This window comes from Thermothelomyces thermophilus, chromosome 1 (assembly GCF_000226095.1).
Source record: "Thermothelomyces thermophilus ATCC 42464 chromosome 1, complete sequence".
In the NCBI taxonomy this organism is placed as follows: Eukaryota; Fungi; Ascomycota; class Sordariomycetes; order Sordariales; family Chaetomiaceae; genus Thermothelomyces; species Thermothelomyces thermophilus.
The window spans coordinates 2,212,786-2,228,007 of record NC_016472.1 but is presented as its reverse complement, the minus strand read 5'-3'; the positions used below and the strand labels follow the sequence as shown (position 1 = coordinate 2,228,007).

Below are 15,222 nucleotides of genomic sequence, written 5' to 3'. Positions count from 1 at the left end.
GTTCCTGACATGGAAGCAGAGACCCCGAGGCCAGAATCGGGACGACTTAAAAGAGACGAATGATCCACGTGACCTGGCTGGCCGGCTTCTTCCGATTCAACCAGATGAGGCACGGACCAATCTGCTCACCCTCCAGTGACGAGGCTTGCACGACGCCTAGCCGGGGCATTTTTGAAAACCTCTCAGTGACAGACCTCTCCACCTTGCCCATCTCAGCAGCAGCCGACTGCCACTCGTGTCCCCTCCCCCATTGCAGGCGTGCTCGATCGCAACACAGCACATCAAATCAAGATGATTTCTAGGGCTTCGGTACGTCTTCCCTCTTGATCAGTCTCCCTCCTGTCGCTCTCATGCAGTCGGTCATCGCTTAATGTAATGCATGACGGCGTTGTCGCGCTGAACGCCAATTGCTGACGTTCCCCATCAAGCAGGGCGCTCGCAAGGCCGTCGCGGCCGTTTCCCGGCTTGCCACCCGCAATGCCGTCCCGATGAGGACCTTCATGGCTCCGACCGTCTCGCGGAGAGGTACGTGCAGCACTGTTGTTACACCGTGGGAAGAAGCAAGAGTTGGTGCGTGGGAAGCAAGCTCGGTCGCGCGGAAGGATCGGCAATGGCAGTGGAAGTTGGCAACAAGACGAGGATGGCTATTCGCAACATCAATTGCACCGCAATTATCGAACGGATACCCGACGCGGATGATTCTCTCCTTCGGCTGCAACAATCCGATCTCCTCGACCATTGCCAAACCCGTCCTTCACGCGCAAGGCGACTTCTACCTACCACGCCCGCCTCGTCCCATACCTAGGATCCCTGGGTTCTCGTCTCTCTGCTTGAATACTAACACCCATTCCTCGTTCAACAGCCGACTTCGTCCAGGAACTCTACCTCAAGGAGCTCAAGGCGTACAAGCCAACACCGATCAAGGAGAGCGATGCCGTCGGCCAGGTGGCCACCTTCAACCTGCCCAAGGCGCCCAAGTCGCCCGAGGAGGCCGACCTTGCCTCGAGCCTCAAGGAGTACGAAGAGATGGCGGTTGAGGTTGAGGGACAGGAGGGCGCCGCCGCCGGCCAGCCGGCCCCCGCCGTCCAGGATTGGCTCGTCGAGGAGGAGGAGGAGCCTCACCACTAAATCAGGGATAACCGGATTCCTTCAGTTGTCCGATTTGCGACAGGGGGCAGTAGAGAGGGGTTTTTTGGGGGGTTCTGGTGGTGACCCGTTGCTCGGCCGCCTTGGTTGGGTCGGAAACCAGCGGTAGTGTTTCGAGGGTCGGACAGGACGGGAAAAAAAAGGGATTGATTTCCTTCTAGTGCCGTGAGAGAAGAAGTGAGGCTAGTGGCCACTGGCTTCACCGGGGCAAGGAGCCGTTCCTTGGGCGGGGAATAATCCGTGTACATTGTTCTTTAGCCTTGTTACAATATCACGTCCGTCGCCATTCGTACTTGCACACACACAAGCACGCACACATATCTTGACAGGCTTGTATTAAAAAAAAAACCATCTTCCCTGCCCTCCGTCTTGCGAGTCTTGCTACATCTGAACGCTGACTCGCCCCAAAGAGACGTACTCTGGGAGTATAATGCTCTTCAGTATCGCCCTTGTTGGTTTAGATCAAGATATGGAGGAAGTCTCAACAGTTGCAGCAGTTGAATAAGTATCAGGGCCCAGCTTCATAGGGACCTTGTCGGGCCGTTGGTACTTTAAACATTCTCACGTCATGGACAGTAAATATACCACAAACTAACCTTGTGTGACTAAGACTTCTGTTCTTCAAATCGATCAGAATTCCGACATGTAAAGTGTTTATGCCAATGTTTTGGACACTCTTAAGGGTTAGTACGCCATTATTTATACCTAGAGGATTTTCATAAATCGAATAGCCAAAAAAAAAAAAAAAAAAAAGCACTCATTTTTGAAGATGTAAGAAGCAGTCAGCCAGAAACCTTCTATGGCATAAAGATGTGAATCGACACATGGTGAGTTCGCGCGGGAGGAAAGCAAATGCTGCCAAACTTAGGTTAAGTATCTCACTGTCCTCAGTTCAAGCCACCAAGCTAGATCTGTTTCAAATTCCATTCGGCTATGGAGGAACTGTCACGAGTTGATACACCAAGGCGTTAGCACTTGCCCTAGCCCTTCTGGACATACATGACAATGAATGAACCTGGTCGATGGAGGACTATAAAATCTACAAGTTATTGGTGTGAAGACTTGGCGGTGCTCCTATGGGAAGCTGTAGAGGGTTAACCAACGAGGACAAGTAAGCCAAGTTCTCACGTCCCGAGATCTGACCAGGTATGGATCATACGATCATTCTCGAGTAAACAAAGCAATAATACCATGTATAAGAGCAGATATAGTTCCGGCAGCATTGCCCGTCGACAACGACTGTTCCGTAAGTGCACCATTACAGTTCCGTGACTACCGCCGGAGTCAGACTTCGCTCGGTCTAAACAAGAACTCCAGTAGCTTTCCTTTGGGCGAGAGGTCATTACCATGACCATTCGAAACAAGTCAGCACCCTTAGAGGCGCAGAGGCGCACGTATCAATGACGAGCGCGCGATAGTAGCATCAACCACCCACAATTAAGATACCCGCAGCGGTAGTCGATCCGTCATTCATCACAGATGATGTGTGAAACGAAAGTCATTTTGATCCGGCAGCCGACTCCTTCGCCTAAACGCCGAGCGTGTGCGTCCCAACCAACCAAACAGACCTATGCCATAATGAAACCCGTCCTGAAATGCAACATGCTATAGGTTTGCTCGTTGAAGTCATCAATAGTGGGTTTCTCTTTTTTGTAATTTGTTTTTCTGTACCGTCCCAACCAGACAGCCAAGAGACAGTGGGGAATAAGAAAAACAAATAGCAGGCTTGTAGGCCGCAACAAAGCGGTCATCGCCAGATAAACAGATGACAAGGCACATCGGCCCCAGACGCAGACATCATTACATATCGAAGCCGGACGCTCCAAACAGTTGCTCGTCATTGTTGCTGCCTCGGACGACACCGCTCATGCGGTGAGAGCTCCGGGCGTCGACATCGTTGAGGTCATCCCAATCATCGTCGGCCTTACCGTCGGCGTCATCCATTCCCTCGTCTTCGTCCTTGCTAAAACGATCCCTCATATGATCGTCGAGGGCGCTCTCGTCGACAAAGGTAAACCCCTGAAAGTTGGCTTGCACCGAAGGCGAGAGTGGGGTAGACGTTGCGTAGCCCTTGGCCAAGGCGGCGGCGCGCTCGTTGAGAGAGCCGTTGGTGTTGAGCGCGTTGGTGAACTCAGGATCGAAATAAGACACGTCCGTGTCGCTCTTTAGCTGCGGCTTGAAAGGAGGCGTGATGAGCTTCTTGGAGAGAGCATCCCAGTCGATATCCGCGAAGAAGGCGTGCTGCTTGAGCTCCTCGGCGTCGTTTATCGCACCAAGCCGGTGCTTCGGATTCCTGTTAAGTAATCCTTTGACGAAGTTGCGCCCCTCCAAGGACAGAGTGTCGCGAGGAAACCTGACCTTGCCGAACGCGATGTTTTTGTACATCTGCTGCGTGTCCTCGGCGTAGAATGGACTCCAACCGCAGCACATCTCGAACACAAGGACGCCCAGAGACCAGAAATCGACCATCTTGGTATAGCCGGATTCGTCCAAGAGCACCTCTGGGGCCAGATACTCAGTCGTGCCGCAGAAGGTGTTGGTCGTGTCGTTCTTGGTCAGGTTCGCCTTGGAAAGGCCAAAGTCGCAGAGCGCAATGTGGCCGTTGGCATCGAGGAGAATGTTCTCCGGTTTCAGGTCGCGGTAGACAATGTCGTTCTCGTGCAGATGCTGGATGGCGAGGATGAGCTCGGCGATGTAGAACTTGGCCCGCTTCTCCTCGAACTTGCCGTCCTTTTGCAGATGCCAAAAAAGCTCTCCACCCGACATGTAGTCTGTCACGAGATAGAGATCAGACGGCGTCTGAAAGGAGAACTTCAAGCCAACAATAAATGGAGAGTCCGCCATGGCGGTCCGGACCAGGATATTGCGCTCGCCGACAGTATGCGCCACCTCTTTCTTCTGCACAATCACCTTCTTCGACAGGACTTTCATGGCGTAAATGCGCTTGGTATCCTTCTTCCGGACCTGGTATACTTGACCGAAGGTGCCTTTGCCAATGAGCCGTAGGATCTGGAAATCTTCGGGCCCAAAGTGCTTCTGTTCGGTTCGTTGGTAGAATGATTCGACGTATATCTCGCCCGTTGGCGCGTTCTCGGCCATGGTGTCCGCGTGGCCCTTCAACGGAAACCAGCCGCGGACTGGGGGCTCCTTTTCTGTTGTCACCGCCTGAAAGTCGACATGACCTAGAAACTCCTCCCCGGATTGGCCACGGCCGTAGACAGAGATGTCGACAAGTTTATCCGAGTCGACCACGTCGCTGCGGAGACGTTAGTCGTCTGACTTGTTAGCACAGTCGCGAGACCCAACACTTACAAGATCGCTTCAGCATCCCACTTCGGATTGGTGAAGGAACGGCGCGTATTGCGGTTGCGAAAGGTGTTGAAGTCGGAGATGCTCGTGTTACTGCTTTGTCTGCTACGCATCGGGATGGCCATGGGCCGACCGGAATCACTTCCTTGCCGCTTCATCGGCATGCCACCCGTGGCGACAGCGTTGATGGCGGCCTCGTCATCGTCTTCAGTAGGGCGAGGGCCAGACGAGATGAGCTCACTGCGCTGAAAGACCACAACGACGTAGGGGGCTTGACACTTCCTCAGACCCCTGGCCTCAGTAACTTTGATGGTGAGCTTGCCCTTGGCTGCCGGCGCCTGTGCTCCCGGCGGTGTCGGCGTGCTAGCCGCCGTCCGGTCAATCCCATTACCGCTCTTTTGCCTCGAGCCCTCTTGCTCCTCGCCGTGCGAAGGTTGAGCCAACGAGAGGGCACGGCTGGGGGTCGATGCACCGCTCTTGTTGCTTGTTAGTTTCTGTCTGAGATGAACCAATGAGGCTGACTCGTAAAGAAAATCCCGCTCGCGGCTCGGAGAGCAAGGAACAGTGGAAGGGCGTCTCGCTGGATTCGAAAGATGGCGGGCGGAGACGCTAGATTCGGTGACCATGGTTGTCAGGGGTGCTAGAAGAGACGAGGCCCTCGCTGCGCCTTTCCCTGGGTCTGAGATGCTGAGGTGCCGCAGACTGGCCGGCCGTGAAATCGGAGGGGTCTCCTCCGCCGCCTTTTGGCTGCACGAGACCCCGGGAAAGTTGCGCAGCGAAGAGGGCTGTGATGCTGGAGGGGATGGATACGAGTGCTCCTGTGCAGCATCTCCAAGTGCTGCCTCGTCGATAGGTCCCACCATCTCATGTGCCAGGAGAGGGGGGCCATCTGCTGGCGAGCCGGTCCAAGCATCCGGCTCGGCGGGGGTGGGAGGCAGCTCTGCCCGCGTTGCAGCTTGCAACTGTTCCTTGGGGTCCGGCACGGTGGGTTTTGGGGTTGTTGTAGTGCGTCCGCTGAAGCCGAAAGAACCAGACCACAATCGCTGAAGAGAGCTTGCACGAACCTGGTTAAAGTAGCTCATGATCCCCGGCAGCCGTCTGTCATGGAGATCAGGCTGGGGAGTTGCGACGCCAGACCGCGGCGAGTCAAGGCCGATCTGGTCAAGACCATCATCTTCTGCCGCGGCAGTCCTGCTATGCGGGTTAACACCGTCCATGGTGGTCTTGAGTGATTTTCGTTGCGGGTCGGGAGAAGCAGGGATGCGGCAAAACGAAGTCGGAAATGAGCGGGGAGACGAGAAGAAAGCAGGCAAGAACGGCTGCAACCGTTGGAGATAGTGTAGACCGCTAACTCATGATAGTGGTGTCGGGTTGAGCAAGGGTGAGCTGGGTTGCCTCGGGGAAGAGGGGCAGTCAGACGTCTATGACGAGAGCAGGAACAGGGTAAAAGTGGAAATTTTCCTGCCAGAACGAGATCGGCCCCAAGGAAAAGGGGTCTCGCTCGGCAGAGGGGTGAAAGACGGGGGGCAAGAGGGGCACTCTGGGGAAAAGTGACCCGAGTGTAAAGTCGTTTGCAGGTTCGGGAGACGGGCAGGGAAAGCGAAGGCTTCAAAATAAGATAAAATAAGATAAAATAAAAAAGAGAAAAGAAAAGATAAGAAAGAGCACACTTCTGGCCGAAAGCGTGCTCCTTGTGTCTTAGTGCGAGATGTATGTACCTTTGATCCGTGCCATGTGGTATTGTTGAGGATCTGCCAGTGGGGTTTTGGGGGGGGGGAGAGAGGAGATGAGACCGGCTCTCTCCTAAACCTCACAATATGCGGTGGGACGAAATGTCAAGGGGAGAGAGAGGGGTGTCTTGAGAAGGCAGGACAGCGACTCGCTCATTCAGCGAGTCAGACGGACCGGCTTCTTGGTGAAGCTAACACGGGTGATAAGCCTGCGCTCCTTGGCACCGCAGAATTGCCGCCGCAAATGCTGGTGCAAAGACGGGGTTCGCATGTGCAAATCACCACATCTTTTTCGTGCGGCATATTCGCATACTAATGCACCCATGGTGTGCTCGAAGCACCTCGGCCAGAGGACCCGTCAAAGGTAGCATTGCCGGACTGTGGTAACGGGATACCCAGCCGTTGTCGGTGATGACGGCACTCGCCGAATCTAGAATCTGGCAGGGTAACCTGTACTCGGGAGAGATGTCATACGGGCACTTGCCATGTCTCTCGTGTATCCGGAACATCAAGGGAATCTTGCCATTTACAAGCAAGCTAGAAGAGAGCGAGGCAGGGATTGTCCGAAAGCGGTAGTGGGTAGTGTAAACAACCACCTACACATACGAGAAGGCAGCTGCTGACCCTTGTCCATCTTCGCCTCTGGGGGTAGGGGATAACAAGGCTCTCGTGCTTTGGACGAAGCCCACACAGTGGCACGTGTGCGCAGAGCCGAATTAAGTTCATCCTAAGGTGAAGATGAAGTGCAAAGAAAATGGTGATGCAGGGTAGCGGGTACAGAATGGGGCTGAGAGGGGCGCCGAGGTTCTGGAAGCCTGCGAAGCAGATCAAGGCGAGGCAACCCAGCAAGAACAGGATGATGTGGTGGGAATTGGGATGGGAACAAACCGGACAGGGTCAAATGTTGCATACCGCCAACGACGGTATAGAGTGGGCAAGTAATGCGACATTGCAATGAGAATCAACGTACCTTGACATCATGGCCTGTGTTGCCCTCCCTAGCAGATCTTGCGGTCCGGCGCCGGCTGTCTCTGCTCCTGCGGGGCCTGGCATTTTGCCTCTTCGGTCGCTCAGTTGTCGGGTTAAATGCCAGGCGAGGGTTCAGCGTGGTTCTGTGGCCCGCTACGGACCGGTATGGTGGTGTCTTTTTGGGTTCGGTGAGTGGGTGACGGTTAGAATCTTAACGAGTCACGGTTCGTCGAGAGTATGCTTTGGGAGGCAAAGAATAGTCGGGCAGATAGGTGAACAAGCAGATTGGGTTCCAGGCTATGCTGCCGTCCCCGCGTCGTGTAAACAATTCTAATCGCCGTGTCTCGCGGCTGGGCTGATTTTGCAGTCAAGTCTGTTCGGAAGCGGGCCTTGGTGTTGTTTTGGGAGTCAAGTGGAGGGACCGCACCCAAGACGTCGATGAGGGCTTTCAGCTTCTGCCCGAAAGGGCCCGCTTGCGCTCTTGACGCACCTACCACGCTGTGGTGCGTACTCGTGTGTACAGTAGGTACCTTATTGCCTTACGGCGGAGTAAAGTACACGTACACTAGTGGGGCTCCGAAGTGGGTTGTTCTCAGGTGTTGGCTGCCGAGACCTCCCGAACCTAAAAGCGAAGCTGGTGCAGCAAAAGAGTGGTCTGAGGCGCAAGTAATCTTTAACCTTTGCTGGTAAAGAACAAACTGGGTTCTGCGATACCGTGTCTGTGGTTCTCGTTGCTGTTGGGTGCATCGGCGAGGAACGGGGTGTTTGAGAAGGTCTGAGAACTACCGGATTGTTGGGCGGCTACTGCACCAAGCTTGGCTTTCGCTTACTGCGTAGCTGCGGGTTTCGGCCAAAAGACTCAACATCCGTATTTGAGAGAGGGCCAATCCACTTCAGGTGACTGAAAATACAAGACCGAGGTGTCATGCCCGGCTCGGCGTCCCGTTACCAGGCCAAGTTGAAAGTGGACAAGAATAGATAAATCGACTTCAGCGACTGTCTCGAGGTCGCCATCAAGCTTGAAGCCTACGAAGACCATCACGCTAATAATCAATGACTCGGCCAGAGGCCCACAATATGCCTTTTGGCTGATGCTTCGGGCTGCGTGGCTCTGAAACCAGCAGCAGCCTGGCTCTTCTCAGCGCGACCCCGGCCAACCAGACTGTTGGTCAGCCTGGTCGCTGTTCTCAGGCCCAGCCTAGACCAGCGTCCTCTCTCCCAATGAAGCACGGTAACTTCATTTCCTCTCTGCTTCATGTGGTTTGGCAGGTCTAGGGAAGGACCTCCTCCCCACCTTTGACACCTTTTGCAGCTTCTCCCGATGCTGAGAGCCGCCAGGCATTGCAAATAGTCATCACGCGCAGAGGGCAGCTGAGCAGGCGCGTCCCAAATCTCTTACTCGCGATTGGTGCAATTTGCCAAGGACAGTGACTAATGTTCATGGCCGACTCCCAGCTCGTTACGGAGTCCATAACGCACAATACACCGGAATGCACTATTTTAGGCGCCTTTTCCTACGCACCACTCATCTTTTGGTAACCCAACGACTGGCCTGAAGTGGTCTTGGACGGTGGCAATAACGCAGGCATGCAGGCGGTTGGCCTCGAATGAACTGGCGCGCAAGCAGCCTAGAACGCGGTGTCGCCCTGAGCAATTCCTCGAGGCCGCGATTTTGACTGGTTGCGGCTGCCAAGCAATGCTCGCCGTTACATCGTTTACTGCGCGTACAAGTACGGCCCACGTCAGCCCTTTTGGCAACCAGGTTGCAGTTCTCGGCACGGAAGTACAGTGCATACATGCCTTACATGCAGAGTACGGATTAACTACACTATTGCGAGACTTTTTACTTGGATTACATACACTACTCTACGTTTGGGTAAGCTGCTTGAACAGACCACTCACGCCTCACGCCGGTCGCGGCCCCTAGGTGTTAAGCAACCTTCGGGTCCTCCGAAGTTCTTCCTACACACCCACGTCACCACAACGGACTGCCAGCAAAACGAGGTAGTATTGGGCTATGTTGACGCCGAATAGGCCACTCGCGCTTAGGGCGTGTTCGGAAAACAATACAATGAGCACTCGCCCCTTCCACGCTGGTCTCTCGAACACACACGGCCGACCGCCGTTCACTCCCTGAGGAGCGTGGGGATCTACGTTTACGTTTGTACATACACAACTGCAAAGCAAAGTACATACATATCTGGGATACAGAGAGATACCCACACAGACGGCGTACACGGAAGGGGTGCTGGCGTGATGCTTGGTGTGTCCGATTACCGGCTGGTTCTTGCTAGTACGGCATTACGCTCGATCGCCGGTTCTTTGGATTTTCAGGGATACTGGATGCTATCCTAGATGCCTCCTCGCGCTATTATCAAGTCGCTTGCGAGTGTATAGGTCTCAGTGATGGTAACAGAGGGTTCCCAACAAGCACACCCCATTCCCTTCCACTGGCAAGCCACAGCCGAGAGGCTAGAACTTTGCCCCCCTAATAAGGCCAGAATGGCGCCTGATGTGGATTACAAGTGCATACTATGTAGTGTATATGCCGCACGCATAGTTTGCATTTTCTGGTCCATCATTTTGTTTTCCAGAGGTGACTGGCGTAGGAGCGGTCCACTAAGAGTCCAACCCAAAATGAGGCAATGGAGCATAGTCAACAACGCTCGCACATGGTTCGGTGTCACAGAGATGGGAAGCTAGCAATGTCTATATCGTTCTCTGCCGAGAACGAACATGCGAACCAATTCATGACATTCCTCGCTAAACTCCAAAGTCCAGCCAAAACCCGCCATAGACCTTCCAATAACAACGTACTGTAGTAATTCGTTAACCAAACCGGAGCCGTCCGACATAGGTCGTGGCCGCCATTCCGCTCACCAAACGAATCTGCGGGATCTCATGCTACGTCTGGAGCAACTTATTCAAGCAGCACTGCTACCAGAAACCCCTCTTCCGGCCTTTACTTGAGCGATCAGCTCCTGCAGTTTCCTCTCCAGCTCCGGGCTTGTTCCCGAGGGATACTGCTTCGGGTGAGGCGGCCGCGGTGAGAGCGGGTCAGGGTACTCGGCTAGTGAGGCAGGTTAGTAGATGGCCACAACACCATCAATGCATTGCAAGCTGGGTTTGTTGGGACCACAAATGGCTGCTTACCGACACTGAACCTCTGGTCTTGGAGCCTATTTTTGTACATCTCGTACTCATCGCGAAACTTTTTGGTGTTCCAGACCCCTCCCTTGGAATCTGAGGAATGGTTGGCCGGGTGAGCAGGGTCAGACATTAGGTCGTCGGAGTTCATTATAATGCCTATGGAGGTGGGTTTTGGGCCGATGACTGCCTCGTTAGTGGGATTATACTCTCGAAACCGAGGAGCTGGTACGGGCTCAGCGACGGGACTTACAAGATCCCTTGATATGTGAGACGTTCGCGAGGTTACTGAAGCTCGAGGTAGAGCCAATCAGAGAGACCCAAATCTTGGTTAACACAATTGAGCAGATTGTTCTCAAGAAGTGAGTAGTCGATCGAGCAATGTGTCGTGTGCCTATAGCACCGACTACGGAGGAGCTGCGGTACCTATGACACCTTCCTGGGGTGCTGAATCCCCCCACATTCGTGGTAACTGGTCCGTGCGTCTCTAACCCGCTGCAGTGGGCATTAAAAGTGAGCTTTCGAAATGACCTCGTATCGGCCAAACTTTGAGATCTCGAACGACGAGCAATAACGTTACTTGATTACAACCGATCGGGAGAACGCATCTTGTAAAAGACGCCCCCCCTAAACAGACGAGACCCACCGCGACGCCGCTAAAATGAGCAAAGGGGGGAGAGTCCCAGACGTCTGGGAGGACGACGACTGGGAGGTCCTGGCCGACCGCGCAGCAAAGGAGGAACCACCAAAGCCTGAGCCTCAAGCACCCATGACACGCGCCGAGCGGCTGGCAAAACACGCCGAAGAACAGCGCAGGTTATGGCAGTCAGCGTAGGATGCACACGACCGACCGCTAGGTTCCTACCTACCACGGCTAACCTTGCGCGCGCAGAGAGGCTCCGGATGATCCGCCGTTCCTACCAACCATGGCCGACCAAGTTCCTCTCACGATGCCCTTCAAAACGCCAATCAAGGTTCTCAGCCGCAAGCCCGCACCGCAGGTCCTCGCCAAGCGCGATCCGGTCACCGGCCTCGAGCAATTGACGCTGAAAGAGGATGAAGACGACGAAGGCGAGGAGAAGAAGCAGCAGCAGCCGCAAGAATCGCCCGAAGAGATCCGCAAGCGGCAGCAGCGTGAACTCGAAGAGAAGCAGAGGCGGTACGAGGAGGCGCGAGCCAAGATCTTTGGTGATTCGAATCCCTCGTCCGGCCAGTCCTCGCCCCGCACCGGTACCCCGCCATCGGGGGGAGGGGAAGGTCGGCAGGGCCACCGCGGACGAGGTCGTGGCAGGGGTGGCCGTGGCCGTGACCAGGATAACTCGCGACAGGATAGGAGGCAACAAAACAACCAGCGGCAGAACAACCAGCAACAGAACAACCAGCAGCCGGGGCCCACTAGGGAGCTGTTTGATCCCGGCTATTCGCCAAAACCAGGCTTCAACCTACAGAAGCGCGGGGATAGCTACTCTCAATCAGGCACAGACACGCGGTCGAATATCCCGCGCGAGGAAGATCAAGTCATACGTGCACCGAGAGGACCGGATGGAAGCGGAAGAGGTGGCTTCGGCTTCGCCCGACGAGGACGCGAGCTCGGTTGATATTCCGTCTATCAGCGTTCTGACAAGGACCATGACCACGGCTACCACCCGCCGCCGATCTTGCCGGCCAGTTGAACCACCCGCTCGGTGTCACTGACTGGCTTGCCGACGTCGCTTACGACCTCGCGGTAACTCGTGTACGCCAATCTATCCAGCTGTATGCCCGTTATATCCTCCCAGTGTGCCAGGGTATCTCGAATATGCGAGGGAGAGATGCCGGCAACGAGCCCGGTCGAGTTTCCGTTGCCAATACCGTGTGCAGCATCTGGCTCGTCGCCAGAGAAATATGCCTCGTCGATCTCCGCCAGCCACGCTTTCTGCTCGTCTGGACCGGGCTTCTCGCCGAGCCCTTTGCGATCGATAATCACTTGGTCGTCTGCCTTGATCTGGCCACCTCCATTGGTGCAGCCGCCGGGACACGCCATGACCTCGACATAGGCGTAGTCTAGGCCAGCAGACTTGCTGCCCGGCCTCCTCGCGCTACCAACGGGCTTGCCACCCGGCATGCGGGATGGTTTTGCCGGCTTCAGCTTCCGGACCAGATTCTGGATGTTTCGGAAGCCATAATAGCGCGCCGCCTTGAACGCGGCTTCGCCTGACGGCTTGACGACGGAGTATTCAAAGACATCAGCGTTTCTGCCCCGCGCCATCTGTATCCGAGAACCCGGGTGTCTCGATTGCACGTCATGGAGGATGTAATGCAAATTACCGCCAGACGTGCCCTCCTCCCGAACCTGCTTCCGATGCTGTGCCGGGAACAGGAATCGTTGGATGGTGGGATCTGGAAACTCGGGTTGCTGCACTGGCGCTGACTTGGGCAACCCGAAGAAGTCAACTCCCCTGGACGCGGCAAGCATGAGAACCTCTTTGCTCGTGATGACGCAGTCCACGTCTCTGACCCCTTTCCCCGGCTTGCCCGAGCCTGCCCACACCGCATCCGTCAGCTCCTCGCGGCTCGCCTCCAGCTTCTTATCGAAACACGGCATGACGGCCAAGTGCCATATCCTGTCAGGCGGAATCCCAAGCAGCCGACTGAGCGCGGTCTTGAGCATCGTGCCCATCAACGCCTGCGGCGATTTGACCCGCGACAGATGCGGCAACACGTACGGATGCGTCTTCTCCGCGTAGCAGACCCACCCCGGACATGACGACGTCAGTACGGGAGGAGTAGGGCTGTCGGAGGAGCCCTGGCCCTCACGACGCCCCAGAACCTCATCCGACCCCAACACGAGACATGCCTCCCGCGCGGTGTTGGTGTCCACAACCCATGTGAATCCATTTCCGTGCTTTCCTCCCGCGGCCAGACCGGCCGGGCCCATCAACAGCTGCTCGATCATCCAACCGGCCTGCCGCGCCGTGACGCCCCCCCCGCACGCCGCAGCCAAGTTGGCTCTCGTCTGGGGCGAGACGCTCGCGACGAAGAGTTTCGCCGCTGGATCCTCCAACCCAGACACCTTGAACTTGCCAGCCCCATAGCTGCCGCCGTCGCTGTCCCGCGTTATCCGCAGCGCCGGCGCCGAATCGAGCATGGAGAGAACCTCATTGTGGCTTTGCAGGCTGACGAGCACGGCCTCGGCAGAGGTGACACAGCCGGAGCAGGCGAGGCAGTCGGTGAGGGAGATCTGTGCGGGCGCGTTTGTCGATGCGCCGGTGGCGGAGGGTTGCTGGCCGTCTAGGATGACTTCGAATTCGAGGGATTGGGGTTGTTCGGAAGATGATGGTGGCTGCGCCGGAAGGGTCTCGACGGGCTTGATGCAGGCTACGCCGGGGGAGATAAAGTCGTTAAGGTCGTCGGCCGAGAGGATCGCGGACATGTTGGGCCGATCGCGCAGGCCGATCGTTCGCCCTGAACGTTAAGAAAAACGACGGATGAAATCCAGCAATAATAGGCGCAAGTTCCGTCTCGTAGAAGAGCTGCTTCTCAATGGACGCGGTAAGAATGGCGACCAGCGAGTCTGGGGGTGAGATATTTCCTAGCGCATCTAAAACGCACTCTGAATGCCCCGTAAAAAAGGGGGGGAAGGGTCGTGGGGGTCCGCGAAGCTCTCTACTCGGAGATGCACGATTTTGAGGGCGACTTGCTTTGAAATGCGACTTCGCACATGCGGTATCGGCTCTGTGGTGGCGGTTTGGGTGCCCCGCCGATAGGAGGGTCCACGCCGCCGGTTTCCGACTTACGGTAACAATACTGTGCCAATCACAGCATTGGTATTACAGTAATCCGTACATAGTTAGCTGTCAAACACCCCGATGACGTACTTGTATGTACGTAAGGTCTCTAAGGGTTGACATGATTTCATCTACGTTTATCGATGTGGGTATGAAAATGGTTACGGGAGGTTCAATCTTTCAACCGTTTGACGACAATACATAAATAAATCCTTTGTAGTTCAAGAACCCATTTATTGATCTTTGCACCTGGATTGCTTCCGTCACGGCAGGGCAATGGACGTAAGTTACCTTATCATTACTCCCTCCTTCCTTCTGCTGCGTATGCTGATCTTCCAGTCCGTGTCAACATACAGCGCGGCCAGTCTGGCCTGGCTAGCGATCCAGGCCACGACGCTCATCGTCTGGCCCTCACTCATCAGCACCCTCCTCCGGGCCGACGGCCCTGCGCAAGGGGCGCCATACGGCGTCGCCAATTCCAATGCGTCTCTGGAGCAGTACTTTGCCCGCTCCCTCGGGCTCGCACAACTAGCCCTGGGCAGCCTCCTCCTCGTCCTCTCCGGGGCCCTGCCGCTCGACTCGCCAGCTAACCGTCCGTCTCCCACTCCCCTTAACGCACACTCACACTCACACTCACACTCACACTCACACTCACACTCAAAAATAGCGCCCGACAACACGTCGAACCCGACCCCCTCCGCGTCCGCCGCCGTGCTGCTGACGACCCTCTACCACGCGGCCGCGGCGTTTTATGCCTACACGCGCTACCACGCGACCCGCGGGCTGACGGCGTACCTGCTGGGCTGCCTCGCCAGCAGCGTGCTGGCGGCGTACGGGCTGGGGGTGCTCTTGTTTGCGGGCGACAGGAACAGGCGAGTCAGCCGGCGGACGGGGGCGGACAAGAGCACGAGCGGGTGGCCGTTCAAGAACGCCGAGGCGGATAAGAAGAAGAAGAAGAGGTCGTGATGTTGTTCGTTTCTGAGGTGGTCCGGGCTGTCTTCGAGGGAGGGAGAGGGGGTAGATCCGTTGATTGCTCAGAGATGTTGATGCATGGTGTCGCTTGGGCGTGATCGTAGTGACGAGGTCGTGTCGAGATTGGCGAGGGCCTTAGTTGAGTTTGGGCCGAAGCCGTGTGTTGGCGGCCCCCCCCGCCG

General features: G+C 55.9%; 6 protein-coding genes across 6 annotated transcripts; 3 read left to right on the top strand and 3 right to left on the bottom strand.

Annotated features, from left to right (window-relative positions):
• The first annotated feature begins 114 nt into the window (after positions 1-114).
• MYCTH_2295174 (uncharacterized protein) lies at positions 115-1,229 on the top strand. Its single transcript, XM_003658807.1, has 3 exons — positions 115-309; positions 432-525; positions 863-1,229. The coding sequence occupies exons 1-3, from the start codon at positions 292-294 to the stop codon at positions 1,126-1,128; spliced, it is 378 nt and encodes a 125-aa protein (XP_003658855.1). The 5' UTR covers positions 115-291; the 3' UTR covers positions 1,129-1,229.
• Positions 1,230-2,723: 1,494 nt separating this feature from the next.
• MYCTH_2295173 (uncharacterized protein) lies at positions 2,724-6,238 on the bottom strand. The gene is made up of 4 exons (XM_003658806.1): positions 6,174-6,238; positions 5,520-5,646; positions 4,459-4,931; positions 2,724-4,402 (listed from the first exon to the last, which is right to left on the bottom strand). The coding sequence occupies exons 2-4, from the start codon at positions 5,535-5,537 to the stop codon at positions 2,947-2,949; spliced, it is 1,947 nt and encodes a 648-aa protein (XP_003658854.1). The 5' UTR covers positions 5,538-5,646; positions 6,174-6,238; the 3' UTR covers positions 2,724-2,946.
• Positions 6,239-9,935: 3,697 nt separating this feature from the next.
• Positions 9,936-10,710, bottom strand: MYCTH_2295168 (uncharacterized protein). Its single transcript, XM_003658805.1, has 4 exons — positions 10,555-10,710; positions 10,308-10,487; positions 10,035-10,224; positions 9,936-9,970 (listed from the first exon to the last, which is right to left on the bottom strand). Exons 2-3 carry the CDS (start codon positions 10,450-10,452, stop codon positions 10,079-10,081), a joined length of 291 nt encoding a protein of 96 aa, XP_003658853.1. The 5' UTR covers positions 10,453-10,487; positions 10,555-10,710; the 3' UTR covers positions 9,936-9,970; positions 10,035-10,078.
• A 16-nt stretch (positions 10,711-10,726) lies between these two features.
• Positions 10,727-11,920, top strand: MYCTH_2295164 (uncharacterized protein). Its single transcript, XM_003658804.1, has 3 exons — positions 10,727-10,745; positions 10,803-11,132; positions 11,194-11,920. The coding sequence occupies exons 2-3, from the start codon at positions 10,963-10,965 to the stop codon at positions 11,897-11,899; spliced, it is 876 nt and encodes a 291-aa protein (XP_003658852.1). The 5' UTR covers positions 10,727-10,745; positions 10,803-10,962; the 3' UTR covers positions 11,900-11,920.
• Positions 11,920-14,026, bottom strand: MYCTH_2295162 (uncharacterized protein). The gene is made up of 2 exons (XM_003658803.1): positions 13,893-14,026; positions 11,920-13,813 (listed from the first exon to the last, which is right to left on the bottom strand). Exon 2 carries the CDS (start codon positions 13,711-13,713, stop codon positions 11,941-11,943), a length of 1,773 nt encoding a protein of 590 aa, XP_003658851.1. The 5' UTR covers positions 13,714-13,813; positions 13,893-14,026; the 3' UTR covers positions 11,920-11,940.
• A 163-nt stretch (positions 14,027-14,189) lies between these two features.
• On the top strand, positions 14,190-15,217 carry MYCTH_2087774 (uncharacterized protein). The gene is made up of 3 exons (XM_003658802.1): positions 14,190-14,350; positions 14,408-14,660; positions 14,736-15,217. The coding sequence occupies exons 1-3, from the start codon at positions 14,345-14,347 to the stop codon at positions 15,032-15,034; spliced, it is 558 nt and encodes a 185-aa protein (XP_003658850.1). The 5' UTR covers positions 14,190-14,344; the 3' UTR covers positions 15,035-15,217.
• The last annotated feature ends 5 nt before the right edge of the window (positions 15,218-15,222 follow it).

Bases quoted from the DNA above. Each gene is read 5' to 3' on its own strand.
- MYCTH_2295174 (XM_003658807.1), top strand. The intron at 526-862 runs GTACGTGCAGCA...CTCGTTCAACAG, and splicing joins TCCGACCGTCTCGCGGAGAG to CCGACTTCGTCCAGGAACTC.
- MYCTH_2295173 (XM_003658806.1), bottom strand. The intron at 4,403-4,458 runs GTAAGTGTTGGG...ACGTCTCCGCAG, and splicing joins TGGGATGCTGAAGCGATCTT to CGACGTGGTCGACTCGGATA.
- MYCTH_2295168 (XM_003658805.1), bottom strand. From the start codon at position 10,452: ATGAACTCCGACGACCTAATGTCTGACCCTGCTCACCCGGCCAACCAT. The intron at 10,225-10,307 runs GTAAGCAGCCAT...CTGCCTCACTAG, and splicing joins AGACCAGAGGTTCAGTGTCG to CCGAGTACCCTGACCCGCTC.
- MYCTH_2295164 (XM_003658804.1), top strand. From the start codon at position 10,963: ATGAGCAAAGGGGGGAGAGTCCCAGACGTCTGGGAGGACGACGACTGG. The intron at 11,133-11,193 runs GTAGGATGCACA...TTGCGCGCGCAG, and splicing joins CGCAGGTTATGGCAGTCAGC to AGAGGCTCCGGATGATCCGC.
- MYCTH_2295162 (XM_003658803.1), bottom strand. From the start codon at position 13,713: ATGTCCGCGATCCTCTCGGCCGACGACCTTAACGACTTTATCTCCCCC.
- MYCTH_2087774 (XM_003658802.1), top strand. The intron at 14,661-14,735 runs GTCCGTCTCCCA...ACTCAAAAATAG, and splicing joins GCTCGACTCGCCAGCTAACC to CGCCCGACAACACGTCGAAC.